Consider the following 20,887-nt stretch of genomic DNA (forward strand, 5'->3'; position numbering starts at 1 on the left):
ATAAAATATATGAATTAGTTAGTTGCCAGTGCAAGTAAATGACTTGCACTAGCAATTTGATTATACCTATAAAAATGTTTTACAGTGTATGTAATACAAATGTGCACAATACTGTAAATGAATGACCTAAATGAACTTACAAGATAGTTAAACACAGCTACTTATTCAAAAAAAAAAAAGGGGAGGAGACTGTGCTAATGCCAGAAATGAGATCAGTCTCTTCTTACTTGCTTATCCTCTGGTATATAAAAATAAATATGTAAAGAACAAATACAATTTTGCATGATTAAATCAAGAAGATTCCATTAAAGAGGTAAGCCTTAAAAAGATATCAGATATTTTTACAGTGTTTTACTTAGTAAACTTATTCCATATGTATGAAATTTACTTGAAAAATATTAGTGAAAAAAATTGCAAAATTAAAATTAAGTAAATTCTACTTATTGTTTAACATTCTCCAGTGCATAACATTTGAAAGCATTTCAACTTTTTAGACAATACTTATGGTTGTCTCACTATGCAAACTCTGTGAACTGTATGAGTCACTTAATCTAACTTGACGTAACACCAAATTGATGTTGCAATTTCATTTCATAAAATATATAAATAAAAAAACCTATGCATAATTGCAAATTCATTCTCATTCTTTAATTTGCCTTCAAGGATGAAGTGCTGCTGCATTTTGACGCTTTCCTTTTTTGTGTTTTTCATTTATCTGTGATGTATTTGTTTGTTGCCAGCTTGATTTATTGGCAAAGGTCGCAAATAAGCAGAGCAGATGAAGCATGCCTTAATTCAGCACCACGGACATCGCAGCAGAAAATTTGGGGTGTGTAATCCCAACGCCATAGTACACTAAAAAGAACTAGAGGACAAAAAATGAAGGTTTACTCGAAGTTTTGAAATGTCTGGTATTGTGTGTTATTTTACAACCCAGTCTCACCCCATGGCGTCAATATTTGACGACACTTGACCATGCGTCAATATGTTGACGTGGAGGGTATACCTTTCGCGTAATTTTTTGACGAACTGGGGACTTCAATACTATTAAGTCCGTTGCATTCTCTTTCCTATTTTCTTACCATTTTCGCGTCGGTTTAGGGTTAGATTTACATAATGACATCCCTACCCAAACCTAACTCTAACCCCAACGCCAGGTGACAACTGTTTAATTTCGCGTACCTAACTCTAACCCCAACGCCAGGTGACAACTGTTTAATTTCGCGTACACTGTTTAATTTTGCGTAATCTAACCCTAAACCGACGCGAAAATGGTAAGAAAATAGGAAAGAGAATGCAACGGACGTAATAGTATTGAAGTCCCCAGTTCGTCAAAAAATGAAAGGTATACCCTCCGCGTCAACATATTGACGCATGGTCAAGTGTCGTCAAATATTGACGCCATGGGGTGAGACTGTGTTATATTTTAGCGTTAAATAATGGCACATATACAAATAATACCAGACGCGTAGTAATTCCACGTTGCATGAATCATTTAAATATTCTCCTCCTAAAAATTTGCTTCTGAAAGGGAAACTCCTAGAAATGCATATGTTTAGTTGCAAAAAAAACTAGACACCTTTTCAGCACTAATGATCCACTGCGCATCTTTGACATTAACTGCCAAAATGATGGTGTGCGCTGTCGCAAGCTGTTAGTAAGTCTGGCCCTAAGACGACTCCTAAAGGGAATTAATCGCACGCCAATGCATGTCATAGTAATCAATCAAAGGCTAATGATTTTGCCTTACAAGAACAGAAAGAAATGCTTCAGCCATGATGCAGCCTATCAGGAGACAAAATGAATCACATTCCTAAACAAAACCATCAGTTTATGTTGAATTTATTTTATTTTTGCAAAAAAGGTAATTTTTCCAACTCAAACACCTGCCAAATATTCTAAACCTTCTCTTCTATTCTCTGCCCCCCCCACACACACATACACACTTCCCCTTATTCTTCTTTTGCTGTCCAAACATCCACACTTCATTCATGCGGGCTTGGGTAACCCTACTCCTCAAATAAATCAATAAACTCCTATCTGTGCTTGTAAACATAGTTTTGGAGACTATAGTTAAATAAAATGTTAAATGGTCTCCCATTTGTAAGTTGCTTTGGATAAAACCATCTGTTAAATAAATATGTAAAAAAAATAGCTGAGTAATAAATGACATTCTTATTTATGGGGTGATTCAGTTGTTGACCAGAGGGAGGACAAATTTAATGACGAATACAGATGTCATTAGTCTCAGTGGTTTGAATGCTGGTTGAATGACTAATATATTTCTGGCACTCTGGAACTTATTTGTACACAAATAAAATGAAACATGAAGTTAAAGCAACTTGGCTTTGCAAGTCAATTAAACAATCTATTTTAAGTTTTGACCTCTGCATAGTTGATATTACTTCTAAAACTTGAAGTTGTTCAACTAATAAGGGGCAGATTCCCGGACATGGGTTAGACTAGTCCAAGACTAAAATAAATGTAAGAGCTGTCCAAACTGAAAACAGCTTGCACTGACATATCTTAAAATACATCAGTGCCCTTTGTTTTGCTTCAAAATGCACACAAGTAATGTTTGTTAAAATTAGTTATATTTTCTAATTAAACTAAGGCCTAGTGCTGGCTTAAGCTAGTCTCTGTTCAGGAAATAACCCCTAATGTTTTAAGTTAAAGTAGCATAAAAATATATATGTTGATGTGTAAAATTGTGTTTCACTAGATTTTATTAATAATTCCAGTGAACATCTTTTTTTCATGATACTTAAATCTGAATCATTTTATTTTACCTATACAGTAATTTAAAATTTTCACACTGTTGTGTCACATTTTTATGATTTTCTTGTGCTTTTCAGAAGTCTGACCAGAATCACTTCTTTTATTTTATTTATTTATTTATTTAGTTTGCTTTAAAATATCAACAGCTTATACCAACACCACAATTTTAACGCAAACTGAGGTAAAATTTGAAAATCATAAAAATGATTATATTTTACCATATGTCTCAGGTATCAAATTAAAAACTGATTAGTTGACTTTACTTAAAAAAGTGTGGAGTTTGCTTACCTTAAGTAAGCAAACTCCATATTAACTAAAAAATGTTTTGTTATGTATGCATGAAATGTTTTAGTTGGATGAATGAAAGTTATTAAAACAAAGGAAAATGCAAAACATGGTCACGAGTGGACCAACTTAAGCTTTTGTGATTTTATCGTGTGTCTCTTATTTTTACTTTTTTTCTCTTTTATATATTGTTTTCTCATTTCCATATAAAGCACTTTGAATGACCTCTGTGTATGAAATGTGCTATACAAATAAACTTGCCTTGCCTTGCCTTTTGCAATTCGAGCTTCAATTGCAATTACATTGTAAACCAGAACTAACAAAATGTGTTTAGTTAATGTGACTTAAACTTTTCAACTTTCCCCACTGCATTAAGTTAACAAAGCATTAAAAATAGATAGCCAAAAAAATGCAGTTTTATATTGACTTAACTTTCTGGGGTGGTTTCCCGGACAGGATTAAGATTAATCCAGGACTAGGCCCTAATTAAGCCCTACCAGACATTACGGAAAAAGCATCCGATATTTGCTTGATTTTTGGTTTATTCACACTGCCAATGATTTTCTGTAATCTGTTTGTAATCTGTTTCTGTAATCTTGTCTGTTGGTTTTATCCACAGCATCTGTAGTTTGCTTATTATAGGTTTAATCTCTCTCCAGAAACCACTTGCGTGCATTTTTGTTTATGATAAGCCTTATGATCTCAGCTTCAGAGTTGATATTTTACGAGCCCCGTGATCTCTTCTTCAGTCCAGTTTGCAAAAAATTCTCATCATGACTGTAAGTGTGTATTTAAACCCCCCGTTTTAAATGCATACATAACAAAAACATTTTTTAAGTTGATATGGAGTTTGCTTACAGCAATGGGTTTCCTCACTTTTTTAAGTAATTTATGGGACATGTTTGCGTTAACACAGAAGTATGTCTGCCAATTTTACTTTAAACTTTAAACCCTACAAGTCTTTCTCTTTACTAAAAAGACAAAAACTAACACAACATGCAAAGCTGCTTTAACACAACGAGAATCATTCTTGTAGTCCCAGGTCAAATGAATCAAGTTAGTTGATTGAACATAATTAAATCAAATTGTGACGACTTAATGTGTCGAATTACAGTAACTTGTGTAACTAAAGTGCATACTTAACAAGCAAATAGTTAAAGTTAATTAAAAATGTTTCGTTTAAATAACTTAAAAGGCAGAAAATGTTACAGGAACTTCAAATATTAAAGTTAGTAGAATTTTCTTAATAAAATTAAGTTTACAACACTAACATTAAGCATCAGAGTAAACAGTGGATAAATCTACAATCATCTACAAACAATCTGTCAGTTACATTAATTAACATTACTACATACAAATCACAAATTTAAAGGGATAGTTCGGCCAAAAATGATATTAAACCCATGATTTACTCACCCCCAAGCTGTCCGAGTTGCATATGTCCATCGTTTTTCAGACAAACACATTTTCGGATATTTTAGAAAATGTTTTAGATCTTTCATCTATCCATATTTAAAACTTTATTAAAGAAAATAAATACCTTCCGGTAGCGCCGCCATCTTAGACTCCTCTGTAGGGGTGACCCCGAATAGTCGAAGATTCGATGCATCGATAGGAGAAGCCTGATTCGACTACCAATCTCATAGTCGAGTCGTCGCAGATGTGTTATGAAATGAGGATCATTCAAATTTGGCCGTATGGGTGCACACATTATCTGATTTCACATATAACAGCTTTCTCACAATATATTAATATACTGCATATTATGATAATGCTGCAAATAATATGTGAAGTAGCAGCTTTCAATAAATATTTTTTAAAATGCGTTAATAAATCCAACAACCCCTGTGACCGGGCTTCACGTCCATAAGAGGTCTCTATGTTAATAAAGCCTTGCCTCTTTGTTTCGACATTTAAAAGACAAAGCTGGCAAATTAAACTATGACTTTCGTTCTTTTAATAATTTCTATATTTTATTTTATTTATAAATCACTTTGGGTTATCTTATTTAACTATTTGGCTTGTGTTTTGTTTCCGTGCACTTGAGGCATTTTGCATATTTGTTCTTCACTTTGTTACTTCTGACCTTATTTTATAAAAAATTTTTTATTTATTATAAACGTAAATTCCGATCTAATTTAAGTATGTACATTTTGGATAGCTTTTCGTTGTATCGATGTTGCGCTATTGCGTGCTGGCCATGCTTGCGCATGTAATTTAGCCGAACGGGCTAGGTGCTCTGCATGCGTCTCATATTTAGGAGTTCATCAAACTAAACATTAAAAAACGGATGTTTTTCGACGAGTATAAGTTTTTAAAATGTATTTAAAACAGAGTGGTTATATTGTCTATCTTAAAGTTAAACTACAAAACAGGTAAGCCGTTTTTTTATTTCGGTGATGAAACGGAAATTAGTATCTGCACCGAACCTATTTCTGCCTGACACGAATGTCTTTCTTGTGATTTAATATTATGGTCAGTCGGTGTGTTTACTTTCAAATGACAGCAAAGAGATTCCTGAAATAAATAATATCATCCGGTCTTTCTGTATCTAAAGTGAATACAGAGATGATCAAAGTCAAAGCAAGCAAGCAGGTATTTCTGTGCTAAATAATAACGCGTAGTGTCTATAAAATAATTTGTCAGTGTTTTTTTTTTGTTATAAATTAAAGTTTAATGAATTGTATATAAAGATTAGTTTTTATCATTAACAGTCACAATCACAAATTATTTGTCATTTCTCATTTGTCGGGTTTTTTTTTGGTCATGACTGCTTTGACGCGCTATCTCCAAATTAAATAAAAACACTTAAAGGGATAGTTCGGCCAAAAACGATATTAAACCCATGATTTACTCACCCCCAAGCTGTCCGAGTTGCATATGTCCATCGTTTTTCAGACAAACACATTTTCGGATATTTTAGAAAATATTTTAGATCTTTCTGTTCATTAAATGTAATGTCACGGGGTCCAGCAATAGTCCACGACCTTCAAGTCCAAAAAAGTGCGTCCATCCTTCACAAATTAAATCCAAACGGCTCCAGGATGATAAACAAAGGTCTTCTGTGGGTAATCCGTGCGGTGTTGTTGTAGAAATATCCATATTTAAAATGTTATTAACGTTATAAACTACCTTCCGGTAGCGCCGCCATCTTAGACTCAGGAGAGAGTATTAGCGTAGTGTACGCACTTTTCTTAGTGACGTATGACAAATTCGGAGGGCGGGGGCACAGTGCAGCAGCAGAGAAACTCTGTACGCTCCGCTGCGTAAGCTCTCATCCTGAATGCGGATCACTCCAAGATGGCGGCGCTACCGGAAGGTAGTTTATAACGTTAATAACATTTTAAATATGGATATTTCTACAACAACACCGCACGGATTACCCACAGAAGACCTTTGTTTATCATCCTGGAGCCGTTCGGATTTAATTTGTGAAGGATGGACGCACTTTTTTGGACTTGAAGGTCATGGACTATTGCTGGACCCCGTAACATTACATTTAATGAACAGAAAGATCTAAAATATTTTCTAAAATATCCGAAAATGTGTTTGTCTGAAAAACGATGGACATATGCAACTCGGACAGCTTGGGGGTGAGTAAATCATGGGTTTAATATCGTTTTTGGCCGAACTATCCCTTTAATTGTAGCCGGAGTTTCCAAGGCAGGATCACCTTTGTTATTTTTTTAGGTTTAGTTATCAAATGTATTTTTGTGTGATGTTCTGTAGATCGTGGCTTTAAAATGTTATGAGGAATAATTAAACAAATGTTGCCTTACATTTGATTTTACCTTAAAAAATATATATATATAAATGCATCCTCAGTTTTGTCTTCGTTTATTACTTGAAAGACAGTTTTGGTCACTTTATCAGACAGTTGTTTATGTGTGCTGCTTGTGAAAGAAAATAAAAATTACCAATTTGTACCTGGTCTGGCCCCCTCCCAACCCATGCACACAAACATAGATGATTCGACTATCGGTCGACTATGGAAAGATTCGAAAATTCTGATTCGAATATGTAAATCCTTAGTCGAGGACACCCCTACTCCTCTGTATTCAGGAGAGAGTATTAGCGTAGTGTACGCACTTTTCTTAGTGACGTATGACAAATTTGGAGGGCGGGGGCACAGAGCAGCAGCAGATTAGCCTCCTTAGGCTGCATAAGCTCTCATCCTAAATGCGGACGCGACTAAGATGGCGGCGCTAACGGAAGGTATTTATTTTCATTAATAACGTTTTAAATATGGATTTTCTACAACAACACCGCGCGGATTACCCTCAGAAGATCTTTGTTTATCAAGCTGGAGCCGTTTGGATTTAATTTGTAAAGGATGGAAGCACTTTTTTTGGACTTGAAGGTCGTGGACTATGGGTGGACCCCGTAACATTACATTTAATCAACTGAAAGATCTAAAACATTTTCTAAAATATCCGAAAATGTGTTTGTCTGAAAAACGATGGACATATGCAACTCGGACAGCTTGGGGGTGAGTAAATCATGGGTTTAATATCATTTTTGGCCGAACTATCCCTTTAACCATACATAAAAGATTCATTATTCATTTAAAGGGACAATAAGTAGGATTTACCCCCATCTAGTGGTGAAATTGTATTTCACAATCAAACAATTGGTGCTTTCTAGCGCCTTGCTTTTCCAAATGCATGTTGCAACCACGGTAGCCGTTATGTAATCACTGATCTCCTTGTCCGTTTCAGTTCACGTGTTCTAAATGAAAACGTGTTGTGGAAACGTGTTGGTAGGCTAGTGCTTTTTGTCCCTCTCTGCTATTATAGTTTATCAATATGGTGGACAACATGAAAGCCTCCTTGGACTTACCCGTTCAATATAAGTTAAGAGAAGAAATTCTAAGCTTACAAAGAAAAGTCAGATCACTGGCATTTGACACCAAAGAGGACATATTTATGAATAAAGACATTGATTTTGATTAATAAAACACTTAAAACCCTATTAACTGTCCCTTTAAGATCTGATCTTCACCACATAAAAAATATTTGAAAATCCATTAGCATTAAGTTTATTTAGTTACTGATTACTACATATGCTCTTGCATAATATCATCTGAAAATTTCTTAATAGCCAACCATTTTTAAAGTTATTTTAGTTATTTTCACTAAAGATGTTTTGAGATTAATACACTGCTTAACTTAAACTGTATATGATTAAAAAATATACAAATATTTTTGTGAGGCTGCATCAGTATCTTATGGAGCCCGCCAGAGACATGGTGGTTTACAATATTTGGGATGAGAGGGAAAAAACTTAGTTTTTGCGTTCCCCTGCAAAACTTTTGCGTTTCCCTGAGAAACTTTGCGTTCTCTCGGAAAAAGTTTGCGTTCCCCCGAGAAACTTTTTACGTACTCGCGCAAAACTTTTGTGTTCCCCGGGAAACGTTTTGCATTCTCTCGCAAAAAGAGCTTGCTGTTTTCACAAGAAACCGCAGTGCTTCACAGCTTCACCTGAGGCAATTCACAATGGCATTTATGTCCACTGTTTGTAGATATATAACTTCTGATATTAAAGAATTATACCATATTTCTTTGTATTAAAGTCCAAGTTCAAAATAAACAGTGACATGTAAGACTGGTACTGCATATTTAGTTCACTATAAAATGGTCTAGTATTGTCACTTAACTTCTGTTGCTTGACTTCTCAGTATAAAGATCACTATGAAATTAATATTTAATATTTAGGAGTAGGTACCCCATGCCATCTAATAAAATAGTGGTATTAGCTGCGTATACACACTGCACTGCAGCGCATCTCTGATATTCGCTGTTTGTGGATATATACAGTATACTATTATTCTATTATATTTCTTTGTATTTAAGTCCAATTTCAAAATAAAACTCTATAAACCTCTCCAACAGGTCGTGTTTTAAGTTCAGACAAACACTTCTGTTTTATTTTCAGCAATGGTTTAGACAGCTCAATACATTCATAATGAAGCGGTTTATAGAGTTTTATTTTGAACTTGGACTTAAATACAAAAAAAAATGGTGTATCTCTTTAATAACAGTATTTACAAACAGCGGACATCTAGAATGTCATTGCGTAATGAACTGCCTCAGGTGACGCGCTGGCAGTTTCTTGCGGTAACGCAAAAGTTTTGCGAGAGAACGCAAAAAGTTTCTCAGGGGAATGCAAAAGCTGTTACATTTTTTTCCTCTTATCCCAAATATTGTCCACCACCATGTCCTCTGGTGGGCTCCGTACACTGTCAGAAAAAAGGTACAAAACTGTGCCTTTTTTGTCGCTGGGGTGGTACCCCAAGGTACCGTTTTGTACCTTTACAGGTATATAAACATAATACAATGTTGTACCTTTTGAGGTACATTACTGTTCCTTAGGATCTATTGTGTACCTTAAAGGTACAGTTAACTGTTTTGTACCCCTAAAATTTAACTGGTACAAAATTGGTCCTTAGGGTATAAGATTTCAATTTGTTGTATACCCAAAAAGGTACCGTTTAGGGTACTATCCCAGCGTAGATACTACACCCCAGTGTAGTATCTCCAGCAGTTCTCTGAAACAGTTTACAGTACTATGACAAATGTTCTTTTTTTCAAACCAAGTACAGTAAATGCTGAGGTAAAGACACAATGAACACTTTGGAATAATCCGTCTTTGGCATCAAGCCTCCCATTGTATTAAATCTTATTGAAAATATGTTGTGAGCGCCCAGTCAATGTGACCAATCATTTACCAGTCAGCTACATTTTTTGTCTCTATACTTGCGACACACCATGGATGCATACATTAACTGCAGTTGAACTCTTTCATAGAGTGGTGGTACGGGAGGTGCAGGTTCCGTTTCGAAAAACCATGTCAGAGGCTAAGCACTCTTTTGGCAGGTTTTGCGGTCCACAGGTTGTATGACGCTTTAGTGCCACAGCGCAGTAGTCCACCTGCTCTGCGTCTAGTCCTTTTTCCAGCCAGCGAAAGCAAATGATACGTTGGAAGGAGCGACGAAAGTTATCTGAGACAAATCCATAGAGAATCGGATTGGCGCCACTGTTAGCATAGCTGAGAATAACAAACAGCTGAGTCACCATGGGGTCTGGCGGCTTTCGGAAAACGCTGATCAGCTGTACGATGTAAAATGGCATCCAGCAAAGGACAAAAACAGCGACCACCAGCAGCACCATGCGCGTGATCTTCTTCTCAGAGCCCCTGCGCTGCAACCAGCCTGCTTTAAGTCCTACAGCTCGCATGCGTGCCACAATCAAGCAGTAGCACATGCAGATGGCTGCCACAGGAACTAAAAAACCGAGTAGGAAGGTGTAAACCACAAACGCCTCTGACCATGATGTTTCAGGCCATAGAAAGTTGCAGTCCACTCCACCATCCTGAGCTGGAACCGTGTCAGCGAAGATGATGATTGGAAGAATAACAAGCAACGAAAGTCCCCACACACAGACATTGACCACTTTGGCAACGGTTGGGCGACGATAGCGAGCAGCTTTGATCGGGTGTACCACAGCAATGTAGCGGTCCACGCTCAGCACAGTTAGGCAGAAGATGCTTGTAAACATATTAATGCCATCCACACTGAGAACCACTCGACACATCAGTGACCCGAAGGGCCAGTTATGTACCGCAGCTGAAGCAGCCAGGAAAGGGACGCTTAGCATGAACAGTTCATCCGCAATGGCCAGATTAAGAATGTAAATGTTGGTGGCTGTTTTCATTTTGGCGTACTTGAGAATGACAAAGATGACCATGGCATTTCCAGTGACACCAACAAAGCAAACCAGTGCATATATGGAGGGAATAATGATCTTGCTGGGATCTGGCTCAGATTCATAATACTCATAGTCACCAGTGGAGTTGAAGGGCAGACCAGTTGTAAACAGGAAACCCTCGCTGCCATTATATCCAGAAAGTTCTGCCATTTTGTGTGGGATCTTATGGGTATTTTATACCCTTGTTTGTCTTTAGTCACTTAATCTTTATTGTTATCAGTCAATACATTAACGCTGAGCTAAAATCAGGCAAAATTGTCCAAAAACCAACCCATTGTCTCACCATCAATGATCAATTATTGACCTGTTTGATTCAAACCAATAGGTACTGTAGGTCTTTGTGATTGACCTCAAGTAAGTTCTTATAAGACATAAATGTTCAAAAGTCAAAACTTGTGAAATCATCACAAGTAAAAATTAGGATGCAAAGGCTAAATTGTCACATCTGCAGAATTTTAAGTATGAACAGTCTTATGATTCCAAATAAAGGTGCAGGTATGCAGGGAATGCCTCATCGAGCTTCATTTACCTTCTCATTTTTGGTAGGGAAGAAAACATTCCAGCACATTAAAATGAAATTGAGTCTGTGACTCGAAGTATTACGACATTAGTCTCCATGTGCTCTGCCGTCAAGAGTTCCCAGTAGAGAGTGTGATCCACGGCACGGACCAGTTCATCTTGAGTTGAAGTTACTCGGTCATTCCCTCATTATAATGGGATATTTTAGGAAAACTTTAGGAAAATGAGGAATTTTAGATAGCTATCACTTTTAGTTTTCTTTGTCTTGCTCCCAGGTGTCTGTACAACCTACAAAAATAATTGAAGACTGTGTTAGCAAAGCACTGATGTCAAACCTTAAGATTACACACACAAAGAATATGTTAAATCTTTAAGCAGTTTGGGAATTTGTGCAATTTTAGATCATGTTAGTTTAGCCTTGGAACACAATTAATAGATTTTAGGGCAGTTTCCCACGTGTGCATCCTGACTGAGACATAAAATGGCACTGATGTTTTTAAAATAGGCAAATACAGCTCAATCATGCATTTTAGTCTGGGACCAGACTTAAGCCCTGTCCGGAAAATCATCCCTTTGAGTATAATGAACATTAAATATTGCAAATAAAAAACCAACACTGCATCCAAAACCGCCTACTTTCCTTTTTGTATAGTAGGTGAAAAGCAGTAGGCGAGGCGAGAAGTATTAACAAATTCATAGTATTCCAAAAACAGTATGCGAAAAGTACCCGGATGACCTACTTCTTCCGACAAGATCGTGAAGTGTTCATTCAATGGACACTTTGCTATCCCGTAAGCCACCTGTAGAGGACTTATCCAATAAAGAAGAAGACGGAGGGGTGTTTTTTTTATTCAAAAATATTCCAAAAGCGGTAACGCAGCTCTATGCAAATACATATTAAACAGCTGTCCCGTATGGTTAAATTGTGCTAGTTTAACGTCATTCCATTAACGACTAACTTGTTGTACAGATGACATATGTCACGTGATGTACCAACATGGCGAATGTAGTACGTCGAATTCATTCATACTACCCATATTCATACTATATAGAATGTACTGTTTTAACTGTCGATGAGTAGGCATTTCATTTAATTAAGTAACTATGGATTTCGGATGCAGCCAATTTACAAAAATGTTTAAAACCCAGATGGTCATCTCTAGCTTAAATCGTGTCTTGCTGTGTGTGCCAATATATGTACTTTCACTTTTGTGAATAATACATTCATTTGGAGATTTCTGTCCCCTGTCAGCAAGCTCCCAGCCTCATTTAATTGGAAAAAATGAAGAAACCAAGACATCGCTGACATCAATCTGTTTGCTTACAAGGAGCCCATATTCTGCTGTGGAATTGGACCATGGTGATGCCAACTAAATGAAAAGGTAATAAATGAAAGTCGAGAACAGAAAATTCTAACCACTCCACATCTATCCGTGATTGTCAGGCTTTTCTCGTGATTATCTAAATTTATTGCTAAAAATACTCTTGGTTGGAATACACATTGAATTGTGTTTGATGTATGGAAAACAGCTGGTGTTGAAGAAGAGGTAGTGGGCAGAATACAGTATAACACGCAGCTGGTCTAATAAAGCTTGTCCTTAACCCTGCCATTCACATTTATTGTTTCAATCTGAGTCTGAAAAAAATATCCATTTGTGAAGACTAGCGGAGTCCAAGCAGCCAACTGTATTATTGATAATAATAACCGCCATGGAATGTTTTTCATATCTGTGGGATTTAGAGTTCCTGAGGACATGTATGAAAGTTCTATATTGAATTTGTGTTAAATAAATACCTTTTTGTTTCTATGAGCAGTGGTTTTCATTGTGGCTCTTTTACTACGATTTCCAATAAAATTACTCAAATTGCATTTTTGTAAAGAACATATTTCAGGGCAGCACAATGGCTCAGTGGTTAGCTTTGTTGCCTCCCAGCAAGATTTAGCCTTGGCTGGGTATGGAGGTCTTACTGTGTGGATTTTGCATACCCTCCTTGTGTTAGTGTTGGTTTACTCCGGATACTCCGGTTACCTACTACCGCAGCCCAAAACATGCAGGCTAGGAGAACTGGAGATCACAAACTGTCCCACGCCAACTTGTTTATAGTTTAACTTGTGTGTAGATTCTCCTCATGATGACTAAAGCCCCAGATGCTGGAATGGCATTAAAAAAATTGTCAAATTTAAGGTCATCAGAAAAATTGCCTCAGAGTTTTAATTGCGTATATAAATTAAGTACTATTTTAAGTGCCTGTATATTATGGTGCTTATCACACGGCTATTTCCCTTAAAAGTAAGGTAAGGAACATTTAATACTGATTTGAAATATTTTATTTGCTCATTTTATACGAATGCAGACCTTCCGCAGGAGGTTTTAAGACAAGATGATCAAATGTCACGAACACACTGTTTAGTTTAATAATTTGTAAATAAATGTTAAAGTGTTATTAAAACACATATTTATATTACATTTTTGTGTAATATTAAATTGTACCTATCAAAATGATTTGCAGCATTTGGGTTACGTGTGTTAGTTTTGAGTGGTCTGTGACAATCAGAATTAAGCATTACAACAAGCTGTGTAATAACCTATAATAAAGTAGCAAAAGATCTTGAGTCATCTGCAGTTATATGTTAGTTTATAACACATTATTTGAAGCTGTGGTTTAATAAAACGTGTTTAACCTTGGTAGGCTATATCAATAGGAAGAGGCCATAATGCCTATAGAAACTACATTTATTTATTTTTTATTGCAAACAGCGACAGCTGACATAAAAGATCATTCTCTTTCTGTGATTGTGTTGCCCTGGTCCTGTGCATGTGAACATTGCTACAGTATAAGGTTTTATAAAAAGAGACTATAGTATAGATCTGGGGAAGGGACTGTGACAAGAAAGAAGATGGACCTTGAACAGCTACATAAAAAGTGAGAAGCAGCAGGCAGAGCGGGACTGTGAAAGACTGTGAAAGAGAAGAAGGTCACAGGTGGACAGTCTCACACATAAAGCCAAAAGTGAGTTAAGAAGCTCATGCCGAAGAAGCTCATGATGAAAGACAGTAGGAGACATCAATGGAGTGAAAAAGAGAATAAGTGAGAATGGCTTCACAGTGAAGAGTAAAACTCCATCAGGGTTCTCTTTCACTTTTCCACACTCCAGGAGCTTTTTTGAGGTCACAGTAATGTCTCATACAGGGCATACAGCAGTATGGGAAAAATATATTTTAAAATATAATTTTAAATATATTTTAAAACATCATTTTAAATATATTTCTCAAAAAATGGCTATAAAATATATGTACTGAAAACTATTTTGAAATATGTTTACAAAAATGTATTTTTACCAATATATTTTTGTATATTTTGAAATGTATTTTTAAAATAAACACGTTTAAAAGGATTTTTATTCACATCGCATTGGAAGAAAAACTTTGTATGTTACAACCTGTAAACAAATATGGTTTTAAATGTTACAATTAAATATATTTTTAGCTGCAAAAATATACTCATAATTTTATATTTTTTTATATGCTAATAATTTTTATACAAACTTTGTGTGAGGGGTCTGGCCAGGATATTGTCATTTAAAAAGTGCAGTTGCAGTCCTCAACTGATGTTTATGTTGTCATTTTGTGTATTGGCCACCAGTTGTATGATTGCAGTACCAGTTTTAGCCACAAGTTTTGTGATTGCAATACCAGTTTTGGCCACAATCCTACATACTGTTCCTTTAATAAATATATTTTAAAATTCAAAAATATATTCAATTAAGCTTTACTTTCTACAGAATATATTTAGCATATACTTAAAACATATTTTTGGCCAAATATATTTTTTTTGCCATATGGGGTAACGTAACTTAAAGCTCCACTGTGTACTTTTTTGAGTTAATTCTTAGCAAAAACCCATGTTTTCTTTCAAAAGTATGTGCTCATTTATGTGTAATTACTTCCACCCACTAATCAAAGTATTCTCGCAAGTGTAGAATCTGCTATTTAAAATACATACGGTCGAGTCGCTCGACTGGCTGAATCCATGTTGCATGCTCAGTTCACAGCTCACCCCTTGCTTTTGAAATGCATAGAGAAGCTACGGTAGCCACCACCAGACAAACATGTCATGATTGGAGACAACGTAATAAAAAAGTTTGTCCGTTAAGACTGTAGAAACATGGTGGCACAAAATGGCGACTTCCATGGAGGGGGACCCTCGGTGTATGTAGATAAAAACGTCTCATTCTAAAGTAATAAAAACATAACGGTTCATTATGAAAGGTCTTTATACACCCCTGATAATATAGTTTTGTATATTATTTTGCATTTCTGTCAAGAGATCCTTCTAAAAATTACACACTGCACCTTTAAAGAAGTCATTTAAAAGTTTAGTAAACGGTTTAACATACTTCTTTATTAAGAGCTACATGTGTCAGCGTAGGTTTACACAGGCCAAAAACATGCAGGTTAGGTAAATTGGACATGTCAAATTGCCCCTACCCCAGCATGCATTGATAAACTTGTGTGGATTAACTTGAGTGTAGATTATCCAGTTCTCACCATATATCCATATGTGCTGGAATAGCATCAAGTATGGATAAATAAATAAATAAAACATCTAATGATAATTCTTGAGTGCATTTTATTGGTCAAATATGTTGATAAGCCCACAAGTATTAGATGAATCACTGCTTTTTTGCCATTTTTAGAAAAGGAAGACTCTCAGGATAAAATGTTGCATGTTGCATAAGTGTTATTATCTATAAAATAAATAAAGATATATATTGATTTAAATGGCTTTAAAAAAAAAAAATACACATTATGAATTTTTTATTTGTTTTGTAAATACACTTCAGTTTAAGAAATTAGTCACTTTACTGAAATGTTTATGCACTTTGTGGGCCACACATTTGAAGGTTCTAAGCACAATTTTATCCAGGGTGTGGCCTGATTTAAAGCTTGATACTACTGACTTTGTCCAACAAATTATCAATTGTGCAGTGTCATAATTATTTTACTGTTTCCCATGTTTGCTTTTTACAACTCGTTCATCTAGATCGTGCAGCGTGGGATACACGCAGCCAATGAGTCTGAGCAAGCTTCATCAGTCAGATGTTGTGTGATTTTATGGCTGAAACATGACAGCTACAAACATGTCACGGATGTGAATTGTTGAGAATGATCAACTATGGCAGAACAGGTACCTTTATACTGCATGTCGTCCACTATTTACAGCTGACATCTTGTCTCTGTGGAATTGCACTGTGAAATCGGCAGGGGTGTGGTTTTGCAGTCTGGTCGAATCATATAGTGTGTGCATTCAGAGAATTATAATGTTTAAAATCAGCTGTATGTCATGACACGGTAGGAGAGACAGGAAGCAAACGCAGAGTTCGGAAAATAAATAACATTTAATGTTAAAACTGGAAATAATAACACGGGGAGTAACAGGTAATAAACACGGGAACATCCAAAACGTGACACAGGGAGCAGACATGGTTACAATGACAATCAACCGGCGACAAGTCTGAAACAGACAGCAGTATAAATACACAAGGACTAAACAAGGAACAGGTGAGATGAGCAATCAGTCTGTGAATAGTCCAGATGACGTAAGCGGAGACATACACAAAACATGACACGGACTAGCCGTGACACTGTAACTGTCCTTACAGGTCTCACATGGTTTAAAATCGGTTAAAGTTATAAAATTATCTAGTGTGTCACAGGGCATTTATTTTTATGTATTCATAATATATTCATTTAGAAGAGAAATGTATTAATTTATTAGTTATTTCATTTTGATGAGTTTATACTATAAGTCACCCAAAATTTTGAACAAAATTGTTTTGTCCAGCTTAAACCTATAATGATATACATGTTATATTCTACACAGACTAATGAGAATATATTGAGTTTATATTGCTGACAGCTTTCATAAATAATTGATATCCGATTTTAAAATTCTGAAATACAGAAAAATAAAAGCATGTGGTCCCGGATGTGTCCTAATGTTTCATTGTGTACTGAAAGGGTATGATAAAAGTGCCCACGAAACAGGGAATCCAGAATGTGTTTGTGTGTTTATGTATGTGTGTGTGTTTTAATAGCAATTCACCCAAGACTCTGTTTCTACTGGGCTATTGAGGAAAATTACCATCAATTGGCAATAATTATCATCATAATCAAAGCAAAGTATCCATGGAGATCAATAATCTGCTTTTTCTCTTTTTCTTCATTCTCTCTCTCTCTCTCTCTCTCTCTCTCTCTCTCTCTCTCTCTCTCTCTCTCTCTCTCTCTCTCTCTCTCTCTCTCTCCCTAACATTAGATACAGTATGTTGCAACAAAACCTTTATGTTGGGTAAATTGGGCCAACCACAACAGATTCCAGTCTGGCTTAGACTCAGTGGCAGGGGTTATTTTTTCTAGTACATTGACACTTATACAGTAAAAGGAGGACTTTGAGGAGTGATGTTTTTGGAAACAAGAACAGAAATAGACAAACACTGTAATGTCTGGAAAAGGAAGAGTAGAGCAAGGGGCACACGGAGCAGAGCAGGCCCAGTGAGAGATACAGTGAGAGGTGCAGGAGCAGTGAGAGGTGATGTGAGAGGTGGAGGAGCAGTGAGAGAAGCAGGGCCAGGGAGAAGAGCAGGACCAAGTAGAGGGCAATGTAGAGGTGTAAGAATGTGTGGTGGTGGCATTCCAAGGGATGCAAGAACAGTAGTTAGTGATGAAATTCACTGATTTCATTAAGAAAGGATTGTAAAGGAGTGCAGTCCAATTTGAGGCGGTCAATGGTTGCCTCCATTATACTCATCTTTCAACAAACCAACGATAAGAAATATACATTTTTTTATACAATTTCTACGCACAATTAATACCCTAAATGTACCAAATATAACAACAGGACAGAGAGAGAGAGAGAGAGAGAGAGAGAGAGAGAGAGAGAGAGAGAGAGAGAGAGAGAGAGAGAGAGAGAGAGAGAGAGAAAGAGACCACTGGTTGTCATGTTATTGTGTGTTTGAACGGCACCACTTGACCATCAATAAAACACATGATAATATGAGGTACTGTGAAGATTATTAACCGAGACTGTGTATGCATTCTTATTCCTCTTAGGTCTGTGTAGTGGTTATTGCTTGAATTAAACCACGTTTCTCCTGTACAGGCTGCAGGAAAGAGTGTATGTTATTTACAAATAGGCTACAAATAAAAACAAAAAATGTGCATCTGATCAATAACATTACCTCTCCATGTGCATTCAAAGTAGAGATTTTTTGAGAAGAACACACATACTCCACCTTGTGGCAGCATGTGGTATCTTCACTGTAAAATTGATCTAACAGTATTGTTTTACATGCAGCGGGCTCCTTGATAGGTTTGCATGTACCCTCCATTCTCCATATGAGAGGGGGCAAATGTGGTACTATAACTACATAAGATAATTTGCAATGTAGTTTTTAAATACCAGAAATGTTTACTGTATTCTTCCCACGAACAGCACTGTGCTATTAGATTGAATTTAAAATAACTCCTACGTCTCAGAGCATTAATATGACTCATAGAGACAAGAAACTTTTTTTAGTTAAAGATAGCAGGTAATTATCTGCTCTGGTTTTTCTTTTCCATTTCTATATAGATGTCTGAGTCAGATTCGATCTGTCTATTGATTTTTACAGACAGAATTAATTCTAATAAATAAAAAAATGTCAGCTTGTTTTAAAAAGTGTTTGCTAGCTGAACACATCATTAAAAAGTCATTGTTAATTTATAAAGTTTATAGCAACTCTTAATTAATCATATCACATTTCTTCTCAGTATACTTGTTTTATGAAGTAGACATTTTCTCTACAGCTGTCTAGGAAATACATCTTAGTTGTTAACATGTTTCTGACTGCATTACAAAATGTAAGAATTGATTTAACAGTAAAGTCAATCTCTAAATGTCAACATATTTAGAGATTGACATTTTTATATCAATCTATAATAGCAGGTTAAAAGTCTTCATATGAATTTGAATGACTATATGAAGTCTATGAAAATACACGCACGCAGTCACAGTTGAAAGCTTTTCTGTTACAGAGATAGATGAGATATTGTAAATATTTTACCTTCAATGATCCTGGTGCTTGTTGTCAATCAGGAAAATGTTGCTTTTATCTCAGTCTGTTTGGGCAGAGGGTTCGTCTGAATCTTCCTCATGATGCGAGAGACACTGGTGATGCTGAAGCATCTCTTCTCTAATGCTGTCATCCAATCACTTGCCACCCCTTTATTGCTTTTCTGTCTCCCTCACGCTGTCCCTGTCTCTGATTCAGTCTCCTTCTATCTCACTGTATAACCTCCCTCTCTCTTATCTCCTTCAAGTGCTGCCTTCACATATTCCCGTTGATTCCAATAGATGTGCATGTGCACTCATCTGTCTCTTTCTCACCTCTGATCTTTCTGTCTCATTACATACACATTTATTCTATTCTAATTCTCTCTAACTCTCTCTCCATTGTGCGGCCAGACTCCAGAGCAGAAGGTATTTTGGCTGTACATGACGTTCAAACTGATTGATTGATTCTACCTGAATTTTATTGGTCCAGTGTGCTATAGAGTCACAGACATTTATGATTAAGAAGTACAACAACAGATCAAAATAATGACACTGTGGATGGCTCTGAGCAATATTATACTGACCTGTGAGAATTACAAATGTTATATCACAGATGTCTAGACCCCAATAGGGATAGGATGTATAGAGGATGCATTTTCATGTTTTTGAGGTAATGTAAGTAGGCCTTATGAAACGTCTCGGTTCGGATGTAACCCTCGTTCCCTGAAGGAGGGAACGGAGACGTCACGTCGTGACCGACGAATTGGGAACTCGCTTAGAGAGACCAATCTGCTTGGAATACTAATAAAACACCAATGAACTTGGCATTGAGATATTTGCATAATGCTGGCGCCGCCCCGCCAGGTGCGTATATAAGCAGCAGGTGCAAATAGGGAAATTAGCTTCTTTTTCGCTGAGAAAGACGGAAAGTGTGACCGGCCGTAACAGCAGGTGGCAGCATCTGTGGCGACGGGACGTGACGTCTCCGTTCCCTCCTTCAGGGAACGAGGGTTACATCCGTAACCATAACAAACAAAGAGCTGTTCTGAGGTCCTGAGGCTTTGCGTGCGATCCACGTAGAGTCGCAGTGCGCGTACGGGGCACAACAAAGCCATGGTTGGGTCTGCCTCCTCCGGGGGCAGCGCTTGCAAGTGCCTGCCGAGGCCTGTGTCGTTTGCATTGTCACTTCCGGGGCATGATCGTGCTTCACTGGTGCTTCGTTGGGGCTTAAGGCCCGGCTTTTCTGGCCCGCCGAATTCCTTGGGCCAGAGCGGGCTTCTCGTGGCTATTGGAGTGGTAAAGGTCTAAGTCGGAGTTTATCTGAGTCTCTGGCAAGATGCGCATCCATCTGTCTGCAGATTTAAAACTTTAAAAATAATCGGGGTTACCAGTAATTTACTGTTTAACGGAAGATGCCTGCTATGTTTGTACTTCGGACTGAAGAA

At 36.7% G+C, this 20,887-nt stretch overlaps 1 protein-coding gene across 1 annotated transcript; it reads right to left on the bottom strand.

Moving 5' to 3' along the window:
• Positions 1–7,586: 7,586 nt before the first annotated feature.
• On the bottom strand, positions 7,587–19,825 carry sstr1b (somatostatin receptor 1b). Its single transcript, XM_065269776.2, has 2 exons — positions 19,453–19,825; positions 7,587–11,636 (listed from the first exon to the last, which is right to left on the bottom strand). Exon 2 carries the CDS (start codon positions 10,977–10,979, stop codon positions 9,864–9,866), a length of 1,116 nt encoding a protein of 371 aa, XP_065125848.2. The 5' UTR covers positions 10,980–11,636; positions 19,453–19,825; the 3' UTR covers positions 7,587–9,863.
• Positions 19,826–20,887: the final 1,062 nt, after the last annotated feature.

This window comes from Paramisgurnus dabryanus, chromosome 2, assembly GCF_030506205.2.
Source record: "Paramisgurnus dabryanus chromosome 2, PD_genome_1.1, whole genome shotgun sequence".
Taxonomy (NCBI): Eukaryota; Metazoa; Chordata; class Actinopteri; order Cypriniformes; family Cobitidae; genus Paramisgurnus; species Paramisgurnus dabryanus.